The sequence below is a fragment of the Diceros bicornis genome, chromosome 18 (genome assembly GCF_020826845.1).
Source record: "Diceros bicornis minor isolate mBicDic1 chromosome 18, mDicBic1.mat.cur, whole genome shotgun sequence".
Classification (NCBI taxonomy): domain Eukaryota; kingdom Metazoa; phylum Chordata; class Mammalia; order Perissodactyla; family Rhinocerotidae; genus Diceros; species Diceros bicornis.
The window spans coordinates 2,047,808-2,075,090 of NC_080757.1; the positions used below are offsets into that span (position 1 = coordinate 2,047,808).

At 50.8% G+C, this 27,283-nt stretch overlaps 1 protein-coding gene across 4 annotated transcripts in view; it reads left to right on the forward strand.

Annotated features, from left to right (window-relative positions):
- Nucleotides 1-24,953, forward strand: part of EPN2 (epsin 2) — an 85,530-nt gene extending 60,577 nt beyond the window's left edge. For all 4 annotated transcript variants that reach the window (XM_058559574.1, XM_058559576.1, XM_058559573.1 and 1 more), the window contains 6 exons: nt 1,008-1,100; nt 2,105-2,279; nt 16,329-16,502; nt 17,103-17,189; nt 19,272-19,487; nt 22,078-24,953. In XM_058559574.1, coding sequence (XP_058415557.1) covers nt 1,008-1,100; nt 2,105-2,279; nt 16,329-16,502; nt 17,103-17,189; nt 19,272-19,487; nt 22,078-22,376 — 1,044 coding nt within the window. In that variant the 3' untranslated portion in view covers nt 22,377-24,953. The remainder of the gene's footprint in view (nt 1-1,007; nt 1,101-2,104; nt 2,280-16,328; nt 16,503-17,102; nt 17,190-19,271; nt 19,488-22,077) is intronic.
- The last annotated feature ends 2,330 nt before the right edge of the window (nt 24,954-27,283 follow it).

The following is a 27,283-nucleotide window of genomic DNA, read 5'->3' on the forward strand; positions in this document are numbered from 1 at the left end:
CCCGTTTTCTTTAGTAAGCATGCATTACTTTAAATGGAGAAGGAGGGAAAGGAACGGTTAAAATGACCTTTCAAAGTCGTCAGCCCTTTGATCGCAATTATTAGGTCTGTCTCCGCAGACCTGTGGTTGAAAAGGGAGAGACGGAGTCAGGTGTAGTGTGGTGTCAGAGACAAATATTAAGGATAGTTCCATGAAAGTGCAAAGATGTTGTCCCAGCATGATTCGTATCGCTATAACCGGAAATACCTGAAGCTCAACAGCAGTGGACAGCTTCAGTTTGGCCCGTCTGTCTGCAGTAGGAAACACACAGCCATTAAATCTCTCCCTTTGCATGCCTGGCTCTGTCATCGACAGCCTAGGAAGAAGGGGCAGAAATACAGGGACAGACAGACGATTTAAGACCATTTTAATTAATAACTCATCTCTATGATTTATCATATTTACAATAAATAAAATATATTTATTTATATTTAATCATTATATGAAAGCTAGGACGACCCAACTTTATTTATTTTATTTGCCTTAAATAAATATAAATTAAATGTAATGAAACATTTCTGTTAGAAATCATAGAAATAAATATACAGTCATTTTCTGGAACAGTGAGAGGTGGAACAATATGTGATTTTCATCCTCTTTATAATTCCTTCCTGAGTTGTCGGATTTTTGTATTTTATAAGGAGACATCTTACTTCTATAATTAGAAAGAATTATAAAGCCATTTTCATTTTGAGAAAAAACATTTTGGAATAAGTATTCCCTTTCCCGAATTTGGTGGTGCCTATGCACCCGTCTCCCTGCTGGGACCCAGAAATGAGGGGTGGAGCCCTCTGGGCTACACGTTCGGAATGGAAAAGTAACTGTGTTTTACAAGTTGTTTTCAAATCCTCCTTTGAAATAATACATAATACAGTTTTGCATTTCCTGCTCCTGGCTGGCGTTGCTTTGTTCTGTATAGTGATGTTGTTACAGTTACCACCAGCTTCAAGTTACGTTGTCCTCTACAGGAAGAACGCCTCAGGCGGGGTGATGACCTCAGATTACAGATGGCCCTAGAAGAGAGCCGAAGAGACACAGTTAAAGTTCCAAAAAAGAAAGAGGTAAGCGCTTACTGGGAAGGTCAGCACGTGAGACTGTCCCGTAGCTGTTGCTGCAGTGTCTCAAACCAAACCTGCAGCTCGTGTGTGACCTGTGTGAGTTAGAGGTGCTGTTTTCTCTCTTCACTCGACAAATAATCCTCACGCATGATGAGCAAGAGTGAGGTGAGGACGTAATTGAAAACACATCTGCCTCTGCTGCTCCTGGCCTCTCCCGAGGGCACCCTGAGGGAGGAGGGGCACGGGCAAGGGGCCCAGTTGCCTGGGTACACATTCCCTCCATTAACTGGTGCCTCAGTTCCCTCCCCTGTAAAATGAGCAGAGTAACAGAGCCACCTTATGTGGTTATGGCGACTGTTACCTAAGTGAAGTGTCAAGCGCATTGGAACAATTTCCTGGCGCAAGGTAAGCCCTCCCTAGTGCTGGTCTTCATCGCTGTCATCATCCTTACTCTACGCCAGGCTCCCTGGTTGGGACCTAAAGGTGACCAGGATATGGCTCTGCTCCTGATAAGCTCATCATCCAGTCAGGAGACAGACACCCCCCAACCCCCAGTGGCCTCACATGTTACAGTGCTGCAAGGTGCCTGATGGCAGCCGTGGTAGCCATGGGAGCGGGAGGGTGGGGTCCCCAGGAGAGAGGTCCCTGGATGATGGCTGGGGGAGCAGGGTCGGGAAGGACAGTATCCTGGACGGAGGCCAAAGCCCAGACTAAAGCCAGTGTTATCCTGGAAAGCCCTGAGGACTGTTTGAAAGTGGATGGGGCATTTGGCACATAGCAAATAGCTCTGATGTGGCTGGAGCCTGGGCTGTACTGGAAAATTGTGATCTTGGGGAGTGAGCGGGATGGGGAGGAAATGGGGTGGCTCAATTTTCCAGGTCTTCTTGGCGTCTCCCAGAAGGCCTCTACTCTAGTAAGGAGGCACGGGCAATATTTATGGCTAACGTGTGGATATTTGTTGTAACTGTAGCAAAGTTAAACCTGTCCCTTTCTCTTTGTCTCAAAAGCATGGCTCCCACCCACAGCAGACCACTCTGTTGGATTTAATGGATGCCCTTCCCAGCTCGGGCCCTGCTGCCCAGAAAGCAGAGCCCTGGGGCCCATCAGCTTCAGCTAACCAGACCAACCCCTGGGGTGGGCCAGTGGCCCCAGCCAGCACATCGGACCCCTGGCCATCATACGGTAAAGAACCCCCCTCATTTGTCTCCCGTGCCTTCCTGCTGGATGGGTGAGGGACAGCAGGGCAGAGCTTCTTGCTCTCTCTCACCTGGACGATGGTGGTGGGGTCTAGGCTTCTGCAGTCCCCGACTGTAATATCCAGCAGGCTGCCGCCCTCCTCCTGAGGACTGTGTACAGCACTCTCTTCCATTCCATTCTGAATGATTTTCTGCTTTGGTAGAGGAAAAGCTGACTTCCTCTCTACTTCCCACATGCATCAGAAATGGCTTGTCCCTTCTCTGGGACACATGTCAACTCTCTCAGCCTCAGAATTGCACTCAGCACCCTAGATTAAGAAGCTATAATATACAGCATGAAACATCTAAATCAAGTTGCTATAATTAGCTGGAAATTATGATGTGCTTAACAGGACTGCTAATGAAAAGAGGATACGTTTGCTGGAATTCTTCTTGTTATTTAAAACAATAGTAAGTCAGTTTACTAGGCTAAATGAATATTTTAAAGCCCTAATGTTTAATGCCAAATATAAGAGAATTTGTGATAGGAGATTTGTAATATTGAGTGTGGCACAATCAGTTTAATCTGGATGAGGTTTTGGTCACATGGGTGTCCTGATTGATGGACACACGGCTTGGCCTGCAGGTTCGTGATGGCCTCCCACCCAGCCTGCTGCTCTGGGAGGCCCCCTCCGGGTGCTCTGAACACTGCCAGCCATGGCTGATCTGTCGGCTTTCTGACTAGGAACTTTGAGTTGTATGTCTTGTGGAAATTTGCCTCTATTTCTTGGGGTCTCTGTTTCCCCAAACTGGAACCATCTTTTGTATTCAGCTCAGTTCCCTGGATGTTTACCAAAGTGTACCAAATGCCAGGCTCTGTCCTGCCATGCAGGGACCCAGACACAAACAGGTAGTGGTCCTGCCCTCAAGGTGCTGGGCAGGTGTAGGCAAGGCAGGAACACCAGTGTAATAGCAGTGCTGTGTGGGCCAGGCCTCAGCGTTGGCTCTTTGAGAGCATCCTGGGGCAGGGCTTAGCTCAGGAATCTGGAGAGCATGAGGCAGGCATCTTGGAGGAATCTTCAAGGAGGAGGAAGAGTGGACAGGCCATGAAGAGGCAAGGGTGTTCTCAGCAGAAGGCTCAGCTTGTGAGAGTCATGAGGGCATGCAGTGGTGTAGTGGGTACAGGTGTGGGGAAACCGCATAGCAGAGGAGTGGGGTAGGGGAGAGGAGGGTGAGGGGTGGGAGGAGGAGTGGCCTGGTCCCTCAGGGCCTGGCAGCCTTGTCCAGAGGTCAGTGTAGGCCCCACATGTTCTTGGGCGATGCTGTTGGCCTCAAGGACCCAGGCAGAGCCCCACAAACCTTTGGCAGGAGCCCTCTGGGCCTTGGGGCAAACCCTGGGCCAAATGGTCCAAAGTTCTCCCTCACTGAAGGCCAGCACCAGGGCTGCCAGAAGGTTGGTTCACATGGTCCGTGGCCTGTATGCTGTGCTGCCAGGGAGGCTGTGGGGTAAAGTCTCACTGAGCACACATGGGGACAGCAAAGCAGGTTAGCAGGAAATGCCCACACAGTGCTGCCCGAGGAGACAACAGGCCCTTCCAGACAGTGGCTTTGACTTTATTTTTAAATCTAAAAAACAGTTTTTTTGTAAAGTGATGGCCACCTTAAGTTATGGATAGGATATTCCTCAGGAAAGACTATGAGTGCCTTTCAAAATTGCCTGATGGGTCATTAATAAACAGACGGGTAGTTTTCCTGGTGCATGACGCCTGCGAGTGTGTGAGAACCCCACTCACTGGAGGTGGGCCTGCCCCACCCACCAGGAGATGCCCCAGCTCCCCGTGAGGCTGGGTTCCCGCCTCACTCATGACCCTCCGCTCCAGGGCACCGCCTCATGCACCGGCAAAGGAAGGAGGGCAAACCTGTTCATTTAGAATGTATGTATTTTGTCTCTCCTAACCAGGTAATACTTACCCCCGGTTAATAAGTCAAACAGTTAAAAAAAAAAGGTAGAGAGGGAAAAACCTGTCTCCCTCCCACCACCGCCCAGCCCCCAAGCCCCTCCCCAGAATCAACCGGTGACTCCGCATAATTCAGTCATAATAAACTTGCCCGGCTCCTAGTGTGACTGCTTTCTTTTCTGGGCACTAGAAAACTACCCGTCTGTTTATTAATGACCCATTAGGCAATTTTGAAAGGCACTCATAGTCTTTCCTGAGGAATATCCTCAGTTTCTTTTTTTTGTGAGGAAGATCAGCCCTGAGCTAACATCCGATGCCAATCCTCCTCTTTTTGCTGAGGTAGACTGGCCCTGGGCTAACATCCGTGCCCATCTTCCTCCACTTTATATGGGACGCTGCCACAGCATGGCCTGACAAGCGGTGCGTCAGTGCGCACCCGGGATCCGAAACCCGGGTTGCCGCAGCAGAGTGCGTGCGCTTAACCGCTGCGCCACTAGGCCGGCTCATGAATCCAATTTTTTAAAGAGAAGATTGAAACGTAAATTGTTGAAACCTATTAACTTTTAAATGTTGACAATGAATTCTAAAAATGAAAAACATGGTTGAGGCTAATCAAAATATACCTGTGGGTGGCCACGTGTGGCCCATGGACTGCCAGCTTGCCGTCTCTTGCCACTTGCCCAGCCCAGGGCCCTCTCCTTGGTTGTGATGCACTGGGCATTTGTACCAGTAACTTGGGGAGAAAAGCAGGCCACCAAAGCCCAGGGAGGCTGTTGGTTTCTCTGGGGTCACACAGCAAGTTAGGGGCAGGCTCAGTGCTTATAGCACCTTGTCCTGGAATTGTCATGCCATCCTGGAAAAAAAAGTCCTCTGTGGTGAGCATGTCCTGGAAAAGTCACCACAAATCCCAGCATTGAGAGAGAACCAGTGTTAAAATGTTAGCTTATCTGCTTCCTGTTTTTTCTGGGCACTTATGTTTTTACGTAGTCAAGGTCATATTGTATATACAATCTTATAAATATATAGAGATATTTCAGTTTGTACTATGCGATGAGCATTTCCGGCATCATTAGAAACTCTAAACAACTTGGCTCCAGTGGGACAGCACAGGGCTGTACCTCCATAACCCAGTGGCCCGTTGTTGTCCACGTAGTGGTTTTGCAGTTCTTAGCACTCTGCTTTCAGTAGCTCTGCAGGAGACGGCTGGACACCAGCTCCTGAATTCACTGGAGCGTGGTAACAGTCCCTTTGCTTCCATCTTCCGAGACATAGCTCCAGAGCACGACGGATTAGTTTCTAGTAGAATCTGATAATGTGCATTTTCACAGCCACCCCACCATCCTGAAACACGTCCATCAATTAGAAAGATTAGAGAGTCTCTTCCCAAGCGCTATTAGTTGCATCCTCTCAATGAAAGAAGTGTGGGTTTGAAAGTCCCTGTTTGTAGTGAGCCCTGCCATTAACAATGCTTTCCGAGCAGCACTGGGGGCAGCTTGGCCAAGTGGCCTCGGGAGGAAATGCTAAGGGCTGAAAGAGGGGAAGTTGCAGCCTGCCAGGTCAGTGGGGCACTTCCTCCTCTGTCCAGACACACAAAGCAGCCACCTGGTGTGAGGAGGGCTCACAGTCTGGGGATTCAGAAGGCGTTGGCTGGCTCGGGCCCACTCTCTGCCCACCCACCCACTACTCAGGCCAGGACAGAGGCTGTCTTCCGCCCTGGCGGCAGCAGGTGGTGCTGCTGGTTTCTTGGTGCCCCCCGCAATGGCTGAGTTCTGTGATCCCACCATGTGACTGCCTCCCTGTGCACATGAATATTCATACGTGAGGCTTGGGATGAACCAGGCTGGCAAGGGAGAGGCAGAGGGAGTGCATGCTCCCTATGAATGGGCCCACAGAGGAGGAGGCCGGAAGCTGCTTGATCTTTCCGCCCTTGGTTCCATCCTCCTTTCCTCTCATTCACTCGAGTTCTCAATAAGCATTTATTTATCGGGTGTGTGGCATGGCCTGGACCCTGCCAAGGAGATGGAGGCCAGAGTACAGAGGAGCCTTGCAGTGAATCCACTGTCCATTCATGGTGGAGGAGGATGGAGGGCCGGGCCCCAGCAGTCGCCCTGTCAGCAGGCGTTCACTGGGGGCCTGCTGTGCCTGGCCCCCTGCTGCCTGCTTTCCCACGGCTAGCTTATGTGGGCCGTCAGCACCCGTGGGAAGGCGGAGGGAACACTGTCTGTCCCCAGGTTAGATTTGAAGACAGTGAGGTGCCACAGTATGTGACCTCTTGTGACTCCCGGTGCACAGTGGAACAGAAAGTTGGCACTGTGCTGTATGCACATAGGTCCCCAACTGCCACTTGCAGTATAGAAACCTGACAAAGCTCACTGAGGCTAAGTAACTTATTCGTGGTCATCTGGCTGATTTGGGGGTGGCCAGGGTTTGAACTGAGCACATCTTTCGCTCCACAGCCAAAGCTCTCCAATCTGTGACCAACTTGGTCCATGTGCGTGGTGGCCCAGGAGCAGGGGGTTCCTTCCAGGCCAGGGCTTGTTGATTTCCACATGGTGTATCATGTAGATTGCTGGTCTGTAAAGTTCTTGACTGTGCTGCTGTTTTGTTGTTTCACAGGTCCTAAAGGGGAGCAGGGCCCCTGGGAGGTAACTGGAGGTGTCAAAAGAGGTTCTCGAACAGTTTCAGGGTGGGGCTGCGTAGCAGTGGGGCGCTCTGAGTGGAAACCTTGCCTGAGAGCCCCAGATGGCAGGGCTCAGCATGACACCTGCTTGTGGAGAAAGCTTTAGGATGCATGCAGTGTATGCAGCTTCATATGGCAGAGCGTTCAGATAGACAGAGCTCTTTAGCAATATAAGTTTATCAGTTTTGGGGAAAACTCGTGTGTTTAGACCCGCATTGCCTGAGAGGGGTTCCAGATAGAGAAGTACATCCTATTTTTGCACACACACAACCGTGTGTGTGGTCCCTGAGGGACTTCCCTACGTGAGGTCAAGAGGGCAATGCCCGAGGCTGGGGCTGGTGAGGTGGCTGAGGAGAGTGTCAAAACTCGTCTCTGCTTGGTGGGGCAGCTTAGATTCCCTTAAATGCCTGATCCTTACTTTATATTGTGTCCTGCTGTCTGCCTAGCAAACTCCTGTTTATTCTTGAAAACATGGCTCACATGTCCATGCTCGGGGAGACATACTCACCCTGTCCTTAGGACCACCTCACCCCATCCCATGGTCACCCCTTGTCCATGAACCCATGCTGAGTGCAGTCGCTGTGTCCGTGTTTCTCTCTCAGAGGCGGGACCTGGGCCTGGTGAATGTTGACAAAATGTTGCTCAGATAGAGCAAGGTGACTCCAAGGACCATCTGTATGTGGGAGGCGGGGCTTGTCCCCCCGGGTGTCCATCCAGTCAGGCCAGTGTGTCTGAGCTGGGCCATCAGATGGTGGGCCCTCACTTCTGAGGAGGCCAGGGGCCCAGGTGCTCCAGGAACTCTTGGTTCTCACACATCCTGGCTGTCTGTTCCAGTCATTTGGGGAGCTTCTAAAAACCCAAATGCCCAGGTCCTCCCCAGAATCTGTATGTATTGCAGGGGAAGACAGGACAGTGTCAGTCTTTTACTTACATCCCCCAGGAGATTCCCAAGGATACCCACAGTTGAGAACCACTGATCTGGTGCCCCCCGAGGTGCATGGTGAGTGAAGTCCCACTGAATCTAAGACATTTGAAAACTCTGTGCAGCATGTCAGAGATTAGGGGCACCTCTTATCTGTATGTGTCTCTAGCACCTGAAGCAGACATTTATCCAGAACCTTCTAGAAGAAGTGATTACTGAACTCCAGTGTGCAAAGATGCCTCACTGGAGGGAGTTAGAGCAGATAAACCACAAAGCGCCTTCCGGCCCTGAGGTTCTGTGGTTCCCTTTATTGTTTCCCTTCAGTCCCCAATTAGTTATTGAGCACCTTCTGTGTATCGGGCTCAGTTCTGTGCTCTGGGAGAGCAGCATGGGCAAAACAGACCCAGCCCCTGCTCCTGTGGAGCACGTGCTCTACTTGGGGAGACAGACGGACCCTCATATGAGCAAGAGCAGGACTCGGGCTGGGTTTAGAGTGGGTGGCTGTGTGATGAGATTATGTGGAGGCTGCAGGGTGGAGACTGTGCCTTCCCAGCAAGACCCCCCCCCCATCCCCCGGAGTGTGTCAGGGAGGTAGTCTGGTCAGGATGCTACATTGCAAACAGCTTCGGTAGAGACAGGTAGCTCTGCCTTGAGGCCTGCTTGATGCAGTGGCTCAGAGATTATCACTAAGACCCACATCCTCTTTGTGCTGCCCACCCAGTGGGCCTTCCCCTCTCCCCTCCAGCCTCAGAAGCTCACGGTCCTGCTGCCTTGGGTGCCCACCTCATGTTCCCAGTGGGGATAGGGAGAATTTCTCTGTGGCTCCTGTACCATTCCGGGATTTGAGTGGGGAGGGTGGGACTGGAGGGGACTCTGCAGATTGACTTTAGCTAGTGAAAACCCTCCCCTGTTGCCAGGGGCAGCGTCAGTCCCACTCAGACTGGGACTGGGAGTGGGTGAGGGGATAATTGTCCCGAAGAAAATCAGGGTATCTTTCAGGAAAAAGGGGGGATGGGTGCTGGAAAGTGACCAGGGAGTATCTCTTGATGATGGCAAGAAGGACAGGACAGGAGCACTCCGCCTGGAAGGGGACAGGTGCCCAGTGTGGTCAGGGCTGCAGGGAGGGTGAGACTCCCTAGTCCACATCCTCCAGGCACAGACAGGCTAGCGGGATGTGGACCCTGTAGCATGGGTCTCCTGACGTGAGCTTGTTCAGTTCTCACAGTTGCTGGTGAGCAAGGGGAAGTTGAGGAAAGTGTGTTAACTTCCCCATGGTTCCATAGGATGTCAGAAGCAGCCTGGCACCAGTCCCAGGTCTTCCTGTAGGTCAAATCCTGTGTGCTCTCCATTGCATCATGGGCAGTTCTGAAGACGTGTCCCAGCTCTTCTGACTTGCATTGCAGCATTCTCCCTGATGCACTGTTTCCACCACATCACTTCCCTTCAGTCAAGATGGAGAACTGAAGCCCTAGGAGGTGCTGTGGTGGAGGCAGAGCAAGGGCCCGTCTCTGCTGTGTGACTCTAGCCAGGACCAGGTTCAGTGTCCTGATGTGCCCTTAGTCATGTCTGGCAGAGGTGGGCCTGGGAGAGTGGCTTCAGTCATGGGGGGAGGTTGTTCTGTGTCAGATGCTGGGAAGACCAGGAGTGAAAGATCAGAGGAGCTTTTGGAGGGAGACAGGTATTTCCAGAGGCCTCTGGAGGGTTGTGGGTTTGGGGGCAGCAGGTGGAGAAGCCCTAAGTCCACACAGGAGTTGACAGGCTGTGAGTAAATGATGGGCATGCATGTCAAAGGGATGGTGGGAATGAGGCCTGCAGGTAGAAGTTCACCCTGGCCTGTTTCTAGCTCATAACTAGTTGTTGGAGTCGCTGTAGCAAGCCTGCAAAGTAGTGAAAGCACCACTCTCTTCCTCTTCTTCCCCATGCTGCTCTCTGCTCGCTGTCAGCTATCCCTGTCAAAAGTTAGAAGGCAGTCAAGGCAGTAGCTGGTACAGGGTTGAGAGGCCCACTCTGAAGCCAGTCAGCATTTCAGAGCCTAGAAGGGATGAAGGCCGCATGGTGGAACACCTAGCAGGTTTGTCTTTCTGAAGGCCCAGGAGCTTCCTGCTCACACGCCCATCACTGCGCACTGCCGCTGGGGCTGTTAAGGAGGGGCGTGCATGGGAACGGGGGACCAGGAGGTGAGTCCTCAGAGGCTCAGGAGCATTCTCCAGTCTTCTCTCAGATTGGTGCTCACCACCCCTCCTGCTGCCCTCCTGCCTGGTGCAGGGAAAGGAGATAGCCTCGCCGCCGGGGAGTTCACAGTGCAGGGGAGACTGTTAGGCAAATGAGTAGTTATGGTGCCGTATGAGAAGTGCTTTAAAAGAAAGCCGAGTGGAGGATTCCAGAGGGGTCAGGGAAGGCATGAAGAGAAGGGAAAAGATGGAGGGACTTGGAGGCCCATGGGTGGCAGGTGGTGTGCCCTTTGGTGTGTTTTGAAAGCAGTGGGGAGGTCAGTGTGGCTGGGGAAGCATGGAGGCAGAATGAGGACATCTAACACACATCTGTTTGAAGTTCCAGAAAAGTTAATATATTTGAAAAAATAATGACTGAGGATTTTCAAGAATTATGGCAAAGTGCTACTTCTCAGAATCAGGAAGCCTAGTGAATTAAAGTAGGATAATAAAAGAAATCCCCACTTAGATAGGTCATCAGGAAACTGCAGGACACCAAAGAAAGAGAGCATCGTAAACCCACAGGGAACAGACATCAGTTACAAAGGAACAGCGATCACACTGACAGCTGACTCTCAACAGTGACCACAGAGGCCAGAGGACATTGTGCTGAAAGGAGAACGGTCAATCCAGGATTCCATGGCTAGAGAAAGCATCTTTCTTCCAAGAATGATGGTGAAATAAAGATATTTTAAGTTTTGAAACAACAAAAAAAGTTACCCTCCAGAATTCTATATTCAATGAAGGTATTCTTCAAGAATGAAGGTGAAATAATAACATTTCCAGGGAACAGAAGACTAAGAGAATCTGTTGCCAACACATCTGCTCCACAAGAAACACTAAGAGAAGTTCTTAGGAAGGAATGAAGAACATCAGAAACGAGAAAAAATGTGGGAAAATATTTTAAAAGTATAAGAATCTAAGAAAATTTGAGCAGCACAATTCATAAGCCTGTGAATTTGTTGTTCCCAGCAATTAGAGAATACACATTCTTTTCAATGACATACAGAATACTTACAAAAAAATGATCATGTGCTAGTCAAAAAAGCTAGCAGGGCTCTACAAATCTCAGAAAATTGGGGTCACATAGAACACATTTTCTAACTACAGTACACTCAAGTTAAAAGTCAGTAACAGGGGCCGGCCCCGTGGCATAGCAGTTAAGTGCGCATGCTCCGCTGCTGGCGGCCCGGGTTCGGATCCTGGGCACGCACTGATGCACTGCTTCTCTGGCCATGCTGCGGCGGTGTCCCACATACAGTAGAGGAAGATGGGCATGGATGTTAGCCCAGAGCCAGTCTTCCTCAGCAAAAAGAGGAGGATTGGCAAATGTTAGCTCAGGGCTGATCTTCCTCCCAAAAAATAAATAAATAAATAAAAGGTCAGTAACAAAAAGATAACTAGAAAAACTCTATATATTTGACATTTTAAAAACAGAATTTCTTTTTCTTTTTTTTTTTTTTCCTGAGATACAGGTCTTTTTCTTTTGCTTTTTTTCCCAGTAACTTTATTGAGATCATAATGGTTTATATAACATTGTGTAGTTTTGGGTGTACATTATTGTTTATCAATTTCTGAGTAGACTTCATCGTGGTCACCCCAAGTAGTCTAATTATTGTTCATCACTGTACATATGTGTCCCTTTACCCCTTTCACCCACCCCCCAACCCCTTCCCCTCTGGTAACCACTAATCTGTTCTCTTTATCCATGTATTTGTTATATTCCCCATATGAGTGAAATCATGCAGTATTTGTCTTTGTCTGGACATCATACCCTCAAGGTCCATCCATGTTGTTGCAAATGGGATGATTTTGTCTTTTCTTATTGGCTGAGTAGTATTCCATTGTGTATATATATACCACATCTTCTTGATGCAGTCATTAGTCGAGGGACACGTGGGTTGCTTCCACTTCTTGGCTGTAGTGAATAATGCTGCAATGAACATAGGGGTGCATAAATCTCTTTGGATCATTGATTTGAAGTTCTTTGGATAAATGCCCAGTAGTGGGATAGCTGGATCGAATGGTATTTCTATTTTTAATTTTTTGAGAAATCTCCATACTGTTTTCCATAGTGGCTGCACCACTTTGCATTCCCACCAGCAGTGTATGGGAGTTCCCTTTTCTCCACACCCTCCCCAACATTTGTTGTTTTCTGTCTTGGTAATTATAGCCATTCTAACTGGTGGAAGGTGATATCTCATTATTGTTTTGATTTGCATTTCCCTAATAATTAGTGATGTTGAACATCTTTTCATGTGTCTGTTGGCCTAAAAACAAAATTCTTGAGTCAAGGAAGAAATTATAATGAAAATCAGAAATATTTAGAACCAAATAATAATGTAAATATTTTCATATCAGAATTTGTGGGACAATGGAAGCAACAGTAAGAGGGAAATTTATAGCTTTAAATGTTTACGTTAGTCAAGAAGAAAGACGCAAGATTCATGAGGTAACAGTAGCGGTTAGAATAGCATTACACCCAAATAAAGGAGAAGGAACGAAATAATGGGTAAGAACAGGAATTAATGAATCAGAACACAAATAATAATATCCACAAAGACAGAAGTTGTTGAATAAAAATAGTAATAAAAGAGACAAATCTCTGGCAAGATTAATTTTAAAAAATCGAAAGGAAAGACAAACAGTATTAGGAACGAAACTGAGGACATAACTGTGGATGCTGCCAGGATTCGATGCAGAGGAAGAGGCCGTCTGATCTACTCTGTGCTTACAAACCTGAAAACTTGGATAAAATGGATAAATTAAAAAATAAAACTTAGCAAAGCTGACTGAAGAACAATAGAAAACTTATAAATAGGGATCATCCTATAATCATTAAAGAAATTGAGTAATTACTTAAAAATCCCCCTCACCCTCCAAATTCACCCAGAAGGCTTTACTGGAAAGTTTTTTCACCTTTCGAGAAACAATTCCACTTTTTTTTTTGCTGAGGAAGATTTGCCCTGAGCTAACATCTGCGCCTGTCTTCCTCTATTTTGTATGTGGGTCACCGCCATGGGATGGCCGCCAACGAGTGGTATAGGTCCATGCCTAGGAACCGAACCCAGGCCGCCGAAGCAGAGTGCGCCGAACTTAACCACTAGGCCACAGGGCCAGCCCCAAGAAACATTTCCACTTTTATACAAACTCCTTCAGAGGATAGGAGAATAGGGGGTATTCCTACTCATTTTATGAGGGTCGCATAATCTTAACACCAGTACCAGACAAAGGATGTACAGTGTGAGAACAAACAAGTCAGGCCAATCCCACTTAGGAATATAGATGCAAAAACCCTAAGCAAAGAAACAATTGTAAAACCAAAATGATAAAAACATAAAAATGATATAGTACACCATGAAACACCTCGTTTGCAAGGACCCAGTCATTTTGTATTAATGTAACATATTAAGAGACCCAAAGAGAAAAATCATGTGATCATCTTAAGAGAGGCAGAAACAGGTTGATAAAATTTATCAGCTATTCTTTGCAAAAGAATTAGCAGACTTGGAATAATGGGGAACTTCCATAACCTGATAAAAGACTTCTAAATGGAGAAAAGCCTATTATGGTAAATGGTACCATTAAGTGGTAAAATGTTGAAAGTTGATCCTGTAAGAGCAAGATTCTCCACACTTCTGCTTTATGTTGGGACTGGTGTCCCAGCCAGCACAGTGAGAAGGGAAAATGGAAGAAAAAGTATAAGGACTAGAAAGAACTAAGCCGTTATCATTTGCAAGTGATGTGATCATGTATGTAGACTATCCAAAAATTTCTACAGGTGAGTTTATTAGAATTGAGTTATTAGAATTATTATAAGAATAAATAATTAGGATGAGTTTCAGTTATTAGAATTGAGTTTAGCAAGATTGCTGGATACAAAAATAAGTATGCAAAATTAAAGTTTTTTGCATACAATAAGTAGACAATTAAATTGTAAAAATATACCAGTTCCTAAATAAATTTTACAAAAGTTGTATAAATCCCTTATGGAGATACAGGATAAAGTAAAAAAGATTAAATTTCACTGAAAGATATTAAAGAAGACTTAAATAAATGGAGAGATGTCCTGTGATTTTGGTATGGAAACCAAATGATAACACTTTTCCTCAAATTGATCTGAGATTCAGTGCAATTTTGATGAAAATCCCAACAAGCTTTTAATTTTTATGTTTTTTGTTATTTTTCCTTTAATTTGACAAGGTGATTTTAAAATGCGTATGGAAGAACAAAGGCCCAGGAATAGCTAAGATACTCCTGAAGAACAAGACCAAGGTTGGGATTTGCTGTACCAGATATCAAGATTTATTATCATAATAATATCTGTGAGGATAGTCAAGAAAGTGCAGGGATGGAAATAGATAAATGGGTCAGTGGAACAGAACAGAGAGCCCAGTGATGAATCCATGAAGACTTACCTTCTGATAGAGGAGGCACCGTGGGGAAAGAGTATGAGATCGAGTCCTTATATTTTATACCCTATAACAAAATCAATTACTAATGGATCCACTGTGGAAACATGAAAAGCACACTGTAAATCCTTTAGACATTATTACTATAGAAGAATAGCTCCGAGGGCCCAGTGTGGGGAAGGATTTCCTAAATGTCAGGAAAAGCACAGATTACAAAGGAAAATACTGATAGGTTCTACTCATTAAAGTTAAGAACTTCGCTATTTATCAAAAGATACCTTAAGGAGAGTGAAAAGAAAGGCCACATATTGGGAGAAGTTATTTGTAACACAAGTAAAAGAATCAGTATTCAGAACATGAAAAGAACTCTCTCAAAACAATAAAAAAAATAGATAACCAACCCCGCAGAAAGGTGGAAAGCAGACTGGAGCAGGCACTTGATGGGAGAGGAGTCACGAGGGACCCGCAACAAATGAGAAGATGCACGGCTTTGTTAAGGACCAAGGAAACACAATAAAAACACAGGCAGGTAACACTTCACAACCACCAGATGGGCACACGTGAAAAAGTGAGATGGCACGAAGCGTTCGTTTTGTTAATGAGGCACCTCCGGGAGCACTGGGACCTGCGTCCACGGCCAGTGGGAGCATTAAGTTGGCACGACCACGTGGAGACCTCCCTGGCACCACACAGTGAAGGGGAAGGAGCTATGACCCACAGTTCTCGTGTGTACGTGTGCACCAGGGATATGAACAAGAACAGGCAGCAAAGCAAAACCAAACCAAACCAGTGCCTTCAACAGACTAATCCATTGTGACCCCCGGTGGAGTGGACTATTTATTGTACCACAGTAAAAATGAGCACATATCAGCTACACCTCAATACAGATGAATCTCCCCAATATGTGGAGTGAATAAAGCCAGTCACAAAAGAATGTGTACATTGTTTCCATTGATATAAAGTTCAAAAAATAGGCACAGCTAACCACTATATTGTTTAAAGGTAACTTTACATGGAAAAATGAGAAGGAAAATCAAGAGAAGGGCTAACACAGAATTCGTGAAGATTAAGGTGGCGGCTGCCATTGGAGGAGGCACTTTCTGGTCCCTGAAAGGCAGCAGTGGCTTTCAGACATTGGTTGTGATGCTCCACCAGAAGAAAGGAGACGCACGGTGTATTTTATGTGTACGCACATGTACACAAATACATGTGTATCTACACGTAACTGAAATGAGAGAGTCGCACAACAGGATCAGATTTGCTCAGGTGTTTTCTATTCTATCCTTAAAAAAAGCCAGTTGTGACCCACTAAATTGATTTGTACTCACTGTTTGAAAATGTTTTATTGCTTAAGTGGAAGGTTAGTACGTTGGCGTTGGTTTTATTATTCCTCTTTATGCTGTACTCATCTGTTTTATTCACCCTTCTCTTAAGAGCAGAAACCACTCAAAGCAAGTGGGGAGAGGACGCTGCCTGGGCCTGAGGCTCGAGCAGCTAATGCCAGGGAGGGCTCTTGTCTGAGGAGGAAGCCTGTGGACTCTGTGGGCAGGCGGGCTTCAATTTAGCTCAAGGAGCCTTTTGCAAGACCACGTGTGGTGGGGAGATTGGAAAGGTTCTCAGCTGTCTTCTCTCTGGTCTCTTCCCAAGGGCTGTCCTGGCCAGGCCTGGCCCAGCTGGCCTCCCAGCATGGAAGCCCTCAACGGCTGTCGGCCCTGGACTTCAGCTCCCTCCAGCTTTCCCTTAGGGTGCCTGCCTCACCTGATGCGGGGCACAGACACCAGTGTGGCTCATGTGGCCCAGTGTCTTTTCCCTTCTCAGCCCGCTGCCCAGAACTTTCTAAGGGCGTCTTTGAGCCCCACGCTGCCTTCTTGCAGGTGCCAAGCCAGCTGCCTCTGTCGACCCATGGGGAGTGCCCACCGGTGCCAGCACACACTCCATCTCCAAGAGCTCAGACCCCTGGGCAGCCCCGCAGCAGCCTGCCCCCAGTGCTGGGAAAACAGCTGACGCCTGGGCTGCAGCCTCGACTGCCAAGCCTGTGTCCGCCTCTGGTGAGACCTCACCCTGCCCAGGGTCTGAGAGCCCCTTTGGGCCCCAGTGCTTTCCCCTCTCCTGGCTCCTTGGCGTGGGGCCTGTGGGTTTGCCTGCACCTGCTGCCCTCCTTCCTGATCCCCGGATGCCATGCGCCCAGTGTGAGGGGTGAGCTCTCAGGCCCTGTGGGCACCCGCACCTCCCTCCAGAGGGAGCTTCCCGAGGGGACCCTGGGCAGGCTGCCCTCCAGGCACTCCTTCCAGTAGCTTCCTACAGGCCCTGTCCAAGCTTCTAGACCCAGCTCAGATGTGTCTCCACCACCATGAGCCCCTCCTTCAGTTTTGGGTGGGGGTGGTGGGAGCAGTGGCAGGTAAGCACCCCACACCATGCACAGGGAGGCCAGAGACGCTGGCCTGCCCGCCCCCCGGTCCCCTCCCAGCCCGCAGGTGACCCTGAGTGCTTGCTGCCCTCTGGCCCCTGTCAGAGTTCTCCCCGCTGAGGTAGGTAGAGCTCTGCCTCCCCTGCCCGTTGCCAGCCCTACCCCGGGGTGTAGACAGGGCAGCGGAAGCACAGAGAAGTCATGATGGGCCCACAGTCACTGGCCTCTCGTGTTCACCTAGGGGCCTTTGATCTCTTCAGTAATTTGAATGGTACAATTAAAGATGACTTTTCTGAATTTGACAACCTCCGAACTTCAAAAACAACAGGTATGTAAAGGTGGTAGTGGTTTCCATAATGTTCTGTGCATTTGACCAGCCCGGTTATGGCAGAAAGAACAGTCAGCTCTCAAAACCTATCACCTTTATGCATTTTCTTTGCGTTTTGATCTTGGGAGCCAGAAACGTCTAATTGCAGGAATTCACACATCAGCAGAGAAAAGTCACGTGGTTGAGTTTTTCTTTCACCCTCTTCTCGTGTTGGGCCCCATGTTTCCTAGCTGCTTCACCTCTGTGTCTCAGCCTTACTCCCCCGGGGCCCCCTGGCTGCCTGCAGAAGCCCACTGCCCTGGCCTGCCTAGCCAACATGGGCACCCGCCCCCAGGTCTGAGCCATCATTTCCATTCACCTTCCTCCTCCCAACTTCCCACTCCCCAAAGGTGCCACCTTTTCCGGACAGCCCCAGAGCTGGGCACAGATGCCGTGTCTCTGCCCTGCTTTATCACCCCCAGGCTGGTGCCCGTGTCCAGGAGATCCATGGTCAAGTCTTTAGGCCCAGCTCCTCCCCTGTGTGCCCCTGGGCTGGGAGGGGATCAGGGTGGGGTGCAGAGGGAGAAGGCCTGGGACGCCCTCTTCACACACCCCTAAGTGGGGCTGGGGACAGAGCCAGGCAGCCTGTGTGCATCTCAGGGCCACCCCTCCCAGCCACAAAGAGCAACTTCTCTCCTTTCTCTTTCCTGTCTCTGCTTCTCCCCGTGCCTCACCCATTCCCCGCCCCCCCCCCCCCCCCCCCCCGCCTCCTTCCCTCCTCCTCCCCCTCTCTCCCTGGCTGCAGCCACAGGCCTGGCTGTTCCTGGTGTAAGGTATGAGCAGCCTGGTACCCCTGACCACCCCCTCAGCCCTGTCAGCTCAGGGGACCAGAGGCAACTTAGAATGTGCTGCTTCTTGGGGTCTTTTGCTGCGTTAAAAAACCAACAAGATTCCATTGTCTCCTTCCTCGGCCAAAGTACAACCTAACTGTCCTTGCCACACCTCCGTGCCTCAGTGAGAAGGCACATGGCCTTGTCATGTGAACATCCTTCCGTGGACTTGTCAAACGTTTACCCCCATTCCAGAAGAATTCTCATTGTAGAAAACACGGGAAAGTTTATGGAAGAAAATGAAAATCATCCATAACCCTTCCACCTGCCCTCGGCCACTGTGTTTCCTTCCCGTGTGTTCTCTGAGCTCTTCCATACAGTCTTTTTTGTTCAGTCCACACTGTCAGAGTCGAATGCTGCCCCTCTCCCGCCCGCACTTGTATGGAATAACAGGATGAAAGCATTTCCTCGTGGCCTTCAAAATTCTTTAGGAAATATTTCATAGCTATGTGGTGTCTCTCTGTGTGGCTCAGCAATAATTTATTTAGTCATTAATTTTTGGGAGGACATTTTAGGTTGAATTCAAGTTTTGTTGAAGTAAATAATGCCACGGTGAACATCTTTGTGCTTAAATCCCTGTTCATATTTTGCATTATTTCCTGAGACTGGATTCCTAGAAATGGGATTACTGAGTGGAGAGTATGACCATTTTTAAGAACCTCTATACCCATTGCCCTGTTGCATCTTGGCAAAGCAACCACATTCCCAATGGCCTGTCTCACATACCCTCTACTGGCTGAATTTTAAAAAATAATTTGCTTTCTTTTTAACTATCAAGAAATTCATGTTCATTGTAGAAAATGAAAACATAAAAAAATGTGAATTACCTGTGCCCAGCCACTCACCCCGAATCACATCGTAACATGTTTGGAGGGCTGTGCTGTCGTACTCTCTTGCCCCTGCTTTTCTCACTTGATGTTTTGGTGCAGTTCTCGTTCCTCGGCAGGAAGTCCTCTTCTGTCCCTGCACTCTGGGGTTTGGTTATACATTCAGTGGGTAGCGGAACCTGCCCTGTGGCTGTTTGTCTCCAGTCTGGGGCTGTTGGAAACGACACTGCAATGAACATCCCCATCATCTGCACATCTGTTGTGTCCTCCGGGGACTCGCATGTCTGGGGAATGTCTGTGTTCTGCTCTGGACGCACCTGGGGTTGGACCAGTCTCGGGGCCTGCCCTCCACACTCACCATGCCCGTGTGTGTCCTTGTTTTGTAGCTGAGGTAGTGACCTCTCCACCATCGCAAAACAATGGAACTACAAGCCCTGACCCCTTTGAGTCCCAGCCCCTGACCATCGCCTCGAGCAAGCCCAGCAGTGCCCGGAAAACACCCGAGTCCTTCCTGGGCCCCAACGCAGCCCTGGTGAACCTGGACTCGCTGGTGACCAGGCCAGCCCCACCAGCCCAGTCCCTCAACCCTTTCCTGGCACCAGGTATGCTCGCTGCCCGGGGCTTCCTCTGGCTGTCTGCTCTTCCTGAGAATGGGTTTGGGGCAGGCCTCAGGCCCTGATCTCTCCTCTACCTCTGAGGGGCTCCTCCCGCTGCGTCCCACATGCAGGCACCATGCTCAGGAGTGTGCCAGGCCTTGGGGCTGGGAAGCAGTGGAGCCAGCTGGGAACTCCTACACTAGCTCTTCTGCCTCTCCAGGGCCTTGTGGGGTGGGATGTGAAAGCTGCTGTTCAGTTAAGGCGGGGTGGAAAACAGCCCCCCTCTTCAGTTGAGACCACTGAGCAGAAGCTGCCTCCAACTTGGTGCCCCCAACCAGGGACACCCTCGAGCAAGCACTGGTTCTGGGTCAGCTAGAGGAGGGCAGTGCTGGGGGGTGAGGGAGAGCCAGGGTCTGCTGCCCAACATCCTGCCTTCTGGGTGGAGTGTAACAGGGCCCTTCAGCTGGGCCATCCTTCAGGGACCCAAGGACCCTCACTTGGCCCCTGGTGCTGGATTCTGCCTTTTCTGGGGCCAGGAACTCCACCCTACCACCATCTTCCCGCTGGCAGGCTGTGTCTAAAGACCTGCTCTCCACCCACAGAGGGGCTCTCCGTGGGCTGCAGGACAAGCCCTAGCCTTTGCTTTAGTGTCCAGGGCCCTTGTGGCCTGGCCCCACTCCCCTTCTCTCCCTGTGTGCTCAAACCCTCGTAACGTTGCTCACGCATACACATTCTGTTTCCTCTGCCTGGAGTGCCCTCCTGGCCTCTTTTCCCGTGGATCCATCCTTCAGCACCCAGCCCAGACAGATGTCTTCCTCTAGGAAGCCGCCTTCCTTCCCCACAGATTTCCCAGCAAGGCCTTGGGCTCCGCAAGGACAAGAATGTGTCACATTCAAGGTGTTCAGCCTCAGACCCGCCCCTCGACAAAGGGAGATCTGAAGATCTGGGCCACTGCCCTTGATAGGACAGTGCAGAGCAGGACCCAAGGACTGAGGTTGGGCACCCTAGGGCAGAAGTGGGGCGTGTAGAGTGCCTGGCTTCCGCCCAACCCTGCCATCCTGAGGGGGATGAGGATGTGGTTGCCCTCAGGGAAGGGTGGCTTTATGGCTCCTCACTGCCTGGGTGGAACTGGATTAGAACCCAGGTTCCGGGGCCGGCCCAGTGGTGCAAGCAGTTAAGTGCATGCGCTCCGCTGCAGCGGCCCGTGATTCGCCGGTTTGGATCCTGGGCGCGCACCAACGCACCGCTTGTCAGGCCATGCTGTGGTGGCGTCCCATATAGAGTGGAGGAAGATGGGCATGGATGTTAGCCCAGGGCCAGTCTTCCTCAGCAAAAAGAGGAGGACAGGCAGATGTTACCACAGAGCTGATCTCCTCACACACACACAAAAAGAACCCAGGTTCATAAGCCAGCCAGGAGCCGTGTCCCTGCCCCAGGAGGGCTCCTGCCCTCTCTGCCCAGAGAGCCCTCGGGCCCTGTGGGAGCTCCATCAGCAGGCGTGTCCATCGGCAGCCTCCTCCAGGCTTTCGGGGCAGCCATGTCAGGGCCTTGGGGCAGCGGTGCTGTCTGCAAACAGTTTGTGGTCCCTTGGGGCTGCAGCCAAGATGGAGGAGGTTCAGGCAGCCCTGCTGGACCTCCAAGGCCATTCTCCAGGCTACACAGGTGGCTCTGGGCTGTCACTTGTCATTTCTAGGGTTCTGGCTCAGATCCTTCCTGGGTGGGGGGCCTCAAGCAAGTCCCTGTCCTGCTCTGTAGGCTCGGTTTGCTCATCTCTAACCAGGGGTGATCTGCAGAGCGCACGTCCTAGGGTGACGAGGAGCAGTTGATGCAGGAGTGTCGGTGTGCCCGCAGTGGGACCCGCCTCCCCCGCTGTGGGGCAGAGTCTCCTGCTGGTGACTTGTGGGGTGCCCCTGCTGGGCAGCCTTTGTGAGCAGGGGCTGGGCTGCGTTGGAGACTCAGGGCTTGCAGCTCCCAGGTTTTTGGCAGAGAATCAATAGATGTTTTTGCTCAAGTGGGGAAAAGGTTTTCTGATCCATTTTGGAAACACTGGGTAAGACAGAGTCTGCATCCACTTCACGACTGCAGAACTTCTCAGAGCCTTTGTTATGCCAGGGTCCCAGGGTGCAGCATGGGGAGTGCAGCACTCAAGCCACACGCTCTAGTTCCCACCTCCCGCTTTGTTCTCCTCTCTCCCAGACACCTGTGGTCACAGAGCTTGGCAGACAGAATAAGGGAGCGAGGCCAGTCGTTTGTTGCTGAAGGAATCCTCGGGTGCCAGCCCTGGAGCAGCTGGAGCCCCACGAGCCTGGCATGTTCCTGGCACTGCCTTGTTCAGGCTTTGTGACCCTGGACAAGTCACTTGGCTTCCCACAGCCTTAGCCTCCTCATCCACTGGAGATGCGTTCAGTCCACAGATGTGTCTGCCGTGTGCTGGCTGGTGCTGCTGTGGGCTCTGTGGCACAGCAGGGGTCGGGATGCCGCCAGGCCCTGAGGGCAGGCTCCCTGAGTGCCTGCTCCCGTGGCCTTGGTCTTCCCGCCTGTGGACTTGGGGACGGATGTTCTGACTCTGGCCACTTCCTTCCTGCTCTCTCCCCAGGCGCAGCTGCGGCTTCGGCCCCTGTCAACCCCTTCCAAGTGAACCAGCCCCAGCCACTGACGCTGAACCAGCTGCGAGGGAGCCCGGTCCTGGGGTCCAGCACTTCCTTCGGGCCTGGCCCGGGAGTAGAGCCCATGGCTGTGGCCTCCATGACCTGCACAGCCTCACACCCAGCTCTGGGGGTCAGCAGTTCCTCCCTGACGCCACTGGGCCCCACAGCGATGAACATGGTGGGCAGCATGGGCATCCCCCCATCGGCTGCTCAGGCCACCGGCACAACCAACCCTTTCCTTCTCTAGTGCCCGGGCTGGGGACCCGCCGCAGAGCGAGTGCCCAGAGCATCTGCGCCCGAGGACGCCGAGCAGGGACTGTCGTTTGTGGAATGGTGTCTGAGAGTTGGGGTGGGTGTTAGGGATTTCCAGTTCCGGCTTCCTGATCAAGGGTTGTCTTTACAGCCCTGACCCTCGGACTCAGTGGTGGCAGGCTTGCTGAGACATGAGACAGAGCACGCAGGTCTCCACGCCGTCTCAGGTGCCTGCTCACCTGTCCCCAGTCCGCAGCCTGCATCACGCGGGCCCGCCCCTGACCCAGCCTGGCCACCCTCCCCGCCGCCTCCCGAGCACGGGGCCCTGGCTCCTGTGGAGATGGCTGGCTCTCTGGGGCTGTGGATGAGGAGGCGGGAGTCCTCGGTGTTGCCCTTGCCCCCAGCCTCAGCCTGAGGGTCTTTGGGTCTCTGCCTCACCCAGGACTTGGGATGGCCGCCTCGTCTTTGTCCCCCAGCCCCAGCGACACCCCAGGCGTCCCAGTGTGACAGATGAAGTGCCGCTCCATCAGACCCTGACCTCCATCAGACCCTGACCGTTTAGGGAAGTGGTTGTGCATATTTTTCTTCGACTCGTGTGTGAGTTCAAAGTAAACAGCACCGCTGTGGAACAACTTGGATTAAGTCCACTAGAGCAAGCTTTAAACTAACCTGAGCATAACCCTGCCACACGGCTCTATGCTTGTACACGTTTGCACATATTTTGTTTAGTACAGTTTCATATTTGAGTTTGCAGAATTATCTAATAGTCTTTTTTTGGCTAATATTTTTATAACGTGGTTCTTATTTAACTGTCTAGTTTTGATAGAATTTACCAGGTCTGGCTGAATTAAGATACGGGCACGTGTCATGTTAGTGGTTTAAATCCTCTTATTTATGGTTTTAACTCTGTAAGAAAATTTAAAGAGGAAGAGTCAGAAAAAATGCCGTATGGGAACTAAAGCAAATTCTTTACAGGGAAAAATATGGGAATTTGATTACACATAAAAGATGATGTTTATTTAAAAAGAAAGAAACTACAACAGCAGCAAAAAATCCTAGCCTCCTTGCCTTTTCCTTTCTTGAACTCCCCTTTTTGGTGAATTACCAAACAGATTGACTTTCAGCCTTTTGGGCTAGATCCTAAGAGAGAGGCTATTTTTCTTACTGAGATATCAATATCAAGGAAGTTAAAAAAATGTAGTGTATGAATGTGACTCACCAGTTTGTATCAGCGAATTCCCTTTTGTAAGGCACGCACGGATTAACAAGGACTTCCGCTTACAGTGGAGAGCCGAGACGGAGGAGCCGTCTTGAACCTGTGTCTGGTCTCCTCTCACTGCATGCTCAGGGTAGAGATGGGGAGAGTGGAGACAGCAGTTGTCTGGGGGGCAGTGGCGCGTCTGTGCCCTTGGCTCCCTGGGTGACGGTCCCTGGGCTGAGACGAGGTAAGGGCCCAGGGCTGCCTTGACCCACCCACCTTGCAGTCACACATTGCAGACTTAAAATAATCATCTCTTATTTTGGAGAGGAAGAAGAAAAATCATTCTCACACAGAATAGATTTTTAACAAATATGCACTAATATTAGCTCCCTCTTCCAACCTCCTACTTTCCTTACCCCACCCGCCACTATCAAAAGAGTATTGAGTCACAAATTAAATACAGAAAAGACTTGCTTCTCCCCAGGGAAGGGACATTCCGCCTGAATTCTGTGTCCGGTCAGCTTGCTTGGCAGGCGTTGCAGTCTCCCTTTCCACTGTGGACTTCTCAGCTCCAAGGGCAGCCGACCACCTGGTGGTCCCTCCGAGGAGGGATGGGGCCCCTCCACCCCTCTCTCTGGTTCCAGAGGAGATCTGACCCTCAGCACTGGGCCCAGGAGAGATGGAAAGTGCCGGGAGGCGTGCAGGCTGATTCAGAGCTGCCCGCTGAGGCCCTCTCCTGTTGCCTGTGTGAAAGAGCTCACCTATGCCGCTCCTCGAGGCTGCCCTAGGGCCCCTGGAGCCACCTGTCCAGAGCTCCTGCCCAGCCACGCCTCTGCCAGAACCGGAGGCCTGGGGCTGGACTGGGGGCTCTGAAGTCATTCACGCCGCGTCTGGCCTCATCCGGCCTGGGGGAGGGTGGAGGCGGGGCAGGACTCGGGCAGGATGCTGCCCCAGGGAGGTGCCGTCACTCCAGCCATGCAGCCCTGACCACCTCACCCACCAGTAGACCTCACTCGACTCCTTGGGTCAGTGATTCTTTTGTAACAGTCAAGAGCCCTTCCTGATGTGGCTTTGAGGCCCCAACATTACAGCCACTGGGCCACCAAGGCCCAAGAAGACTCCTGCCCCGCCTCCCGGCACAGGCCCGTCCCCAGGCGCCTCGTCCCTGTTGCCCGCTGCACTGATCATGAAGCCACCGGCCACTGCCACGCATGTTGTACACATGCCATCAAGCTCCCTCCTGATGGGCACCGTGGTAGGAGCGTCACCCAGCTGTTTTCCCAGTCCCAGGGGCCGGTGGCTGGTTTTGAACTTGTGTTGACTATTGATACTTATTTACTGTATAAATATAATTTATCATTTGTATCATGATGCGGTTTCTGGCTGTGTCCTTCCCCCATCCCCATCTTTATGAATCCTGCGACACAGGAGAGGGGTGGGCAGGCTAGGGAGGCGGTTCTTCCCTGGAACCCAGCTTGGCCTGCGGTTAAGGAGGCAATTGACTTGGTCTCGGTGCCCATGTGAGTCTCTGAACGTCAAGGAAGGAGAGGCTGGGAGGCTGCCGTCCGTGGCCCATGGTGCGGGACACCGTGACAGCTGGTCTGCAAGGGCATGCTGGTGCGAGTACCGGCTAGTCTTTTACCCCTTGCCGTGACCTTGTCAGGGGTGCACGTCACCACCCATGGACTTCGGGCTTAGCCCTAAGACTTACTTAGAATGAGGTGTAAGTGACGGCTCCAAGGCTGCGTCTCCAGAGCCTGCTGCGCTTTGCTTCCTCTTCCGTGTCCGTGCCACCAGAAGAGCTGCTCCTTGAGAAGCTGCCCAGCCCCCCTGCAGATCCAGGAGACGGCGATGGTGGTAGCCACTGGTTCTTGGGTGGCTTGTGCAGCTTCACTGTGGCAACGGCTGACTGGTGCAGAGGGCCTGTCCCCTCTCGGAAACTGATCAGGGGAGGTGTAGCGGCTGAAGGACAGAAATTCCTCTGAAGGCAGAGGTGGCAGAGTGCTCTGATTGTAGAGGGTGTACAGCAAAGGCAAGGACGGGTGGAGGGAGATGAAGGTGGAAAGGTGGTGAGGGAGGCGAGGGGCAGGCGTGCAGCTTCTCTCGTGAGGGAGGGCCCAGTGCTGACCTCTGCTCTGGGGCTGCTCTGCACACCCATCTTTCTGTGCTGAAGATCTGGCCCCCTGGTGCCCACTTGGGGAGCAGGAGTCAGTAGGGAGGGTTTGCCAGAGCCTGGATCAGCCGGGGGTCCACTCCAGGACAGGTGAGAAGGGTGTTCGTCCGGGTGCTCTGGGTTACCTTGCGGTAACAAACCTCCACATCTCAGTCGCTTCACAAGACAAGTTATTTCTCACAAAGTACGTGTCTGGGTGCACAGCTCTCCAAGCAGTGGTGGGGGACCGCGGCTGCTTTCATCTGGGACACTGCCACCTTCGAGGCACAGCCCTGAAGGCTGCCATGGAAGGGAATGAGTGAGCAGAGTGAGAGGTGTTCCAGATTTCTTAGGGGCCAGGCCTGGAAGTCCGTGGCTTCCACCCTTGTCCTAACACCAGAACTGGTCCCATGGCTCCATCTAGGTGCAGGGGAATGAGGAAGTGCAGGCTTCCTTTGCGCCCAGGGGGACGGGAAATGGGTTTGTCACAGCTGGCCCTCTAGTCACCAAATAATTATGCAGGGAACCACATCCCCTCCCCCTAGGGAGGCCTCAGGTCCCATCCAGTCATCTATAGAATCATGAGAGAGAATAAATGGTGGTGGTTTGTTAGACAGCAAGAGAGAACAGGAGCACACACACAATTCTTTTCTAGACATGAGCCTACTTAATTTCTTGTTGCCTTATCCCCAAGCTTCTTTCAACTTCATGGTAACTGCTGTGAGGCCATTTGGGATATTGGGGGGAGGGCCACCCTCTTAATCAGATATTTACCCAAAGGCTGAGTTACTTCTCCAAATGAGAAGTTTTCTAGGCCTTTATTGCTCAAAGCATTCTTCAATCTTATCTCTTCCCATTTGAGTTCTAGAAAGTTTCCTTTTCCAACCTTTCGATGCCAAAAATTTTTGGATTCTCTTTATTTCCAGTCATTTCTGCTTGCAAACTGGCCATTTCTTTCCTGAGCTCATCCCTTTACTGTGATAACTCTCCAAATACAGCCAACAGTAGCCACCACATACCACACGCCTGCCATCTCCCCCCTCCTCAGAGCCGTGGGCGCAGCAGGCGCATGACCCCCTCCCAAGTTAGCACAGGGTCTCACCTCAAGTTCTGTCCTGCTCTCCAGCCGTTTATCTCTTCTTCCTGCATGCTGCCCAACTGCTTAGCTAATGCCACATACGTTCATGTGGGTTTTGTTTTGGTCTTAGCAAAAAACCCACTCCTGATACCAACTGCCATATCAGAATAGAATGGGCTCTGCAGGAATAAACCCCAGACTCTGGCTGAACCCAATAAAAGTTTCTCACAGAATGCCCACTGGGGATGTTCCTGGCAGCTCAGTGACCCAGGCCCCTCCCTCATGATGCGCCATCTTCAACAGTGGCCTCAGGGTGCTGTGGAAAAGGAAGAAGGAGAAGGATGGCTCACGGGAGGTGTTAAACGAGTCAGAGCTCTAAGTGGTGAACATCCTCTCAATCCACATTTCCTACATTTCTTCAGCCTGAGTTACACACAGGGACCCACCTGGATACAGGGGCCCGGGAAATGC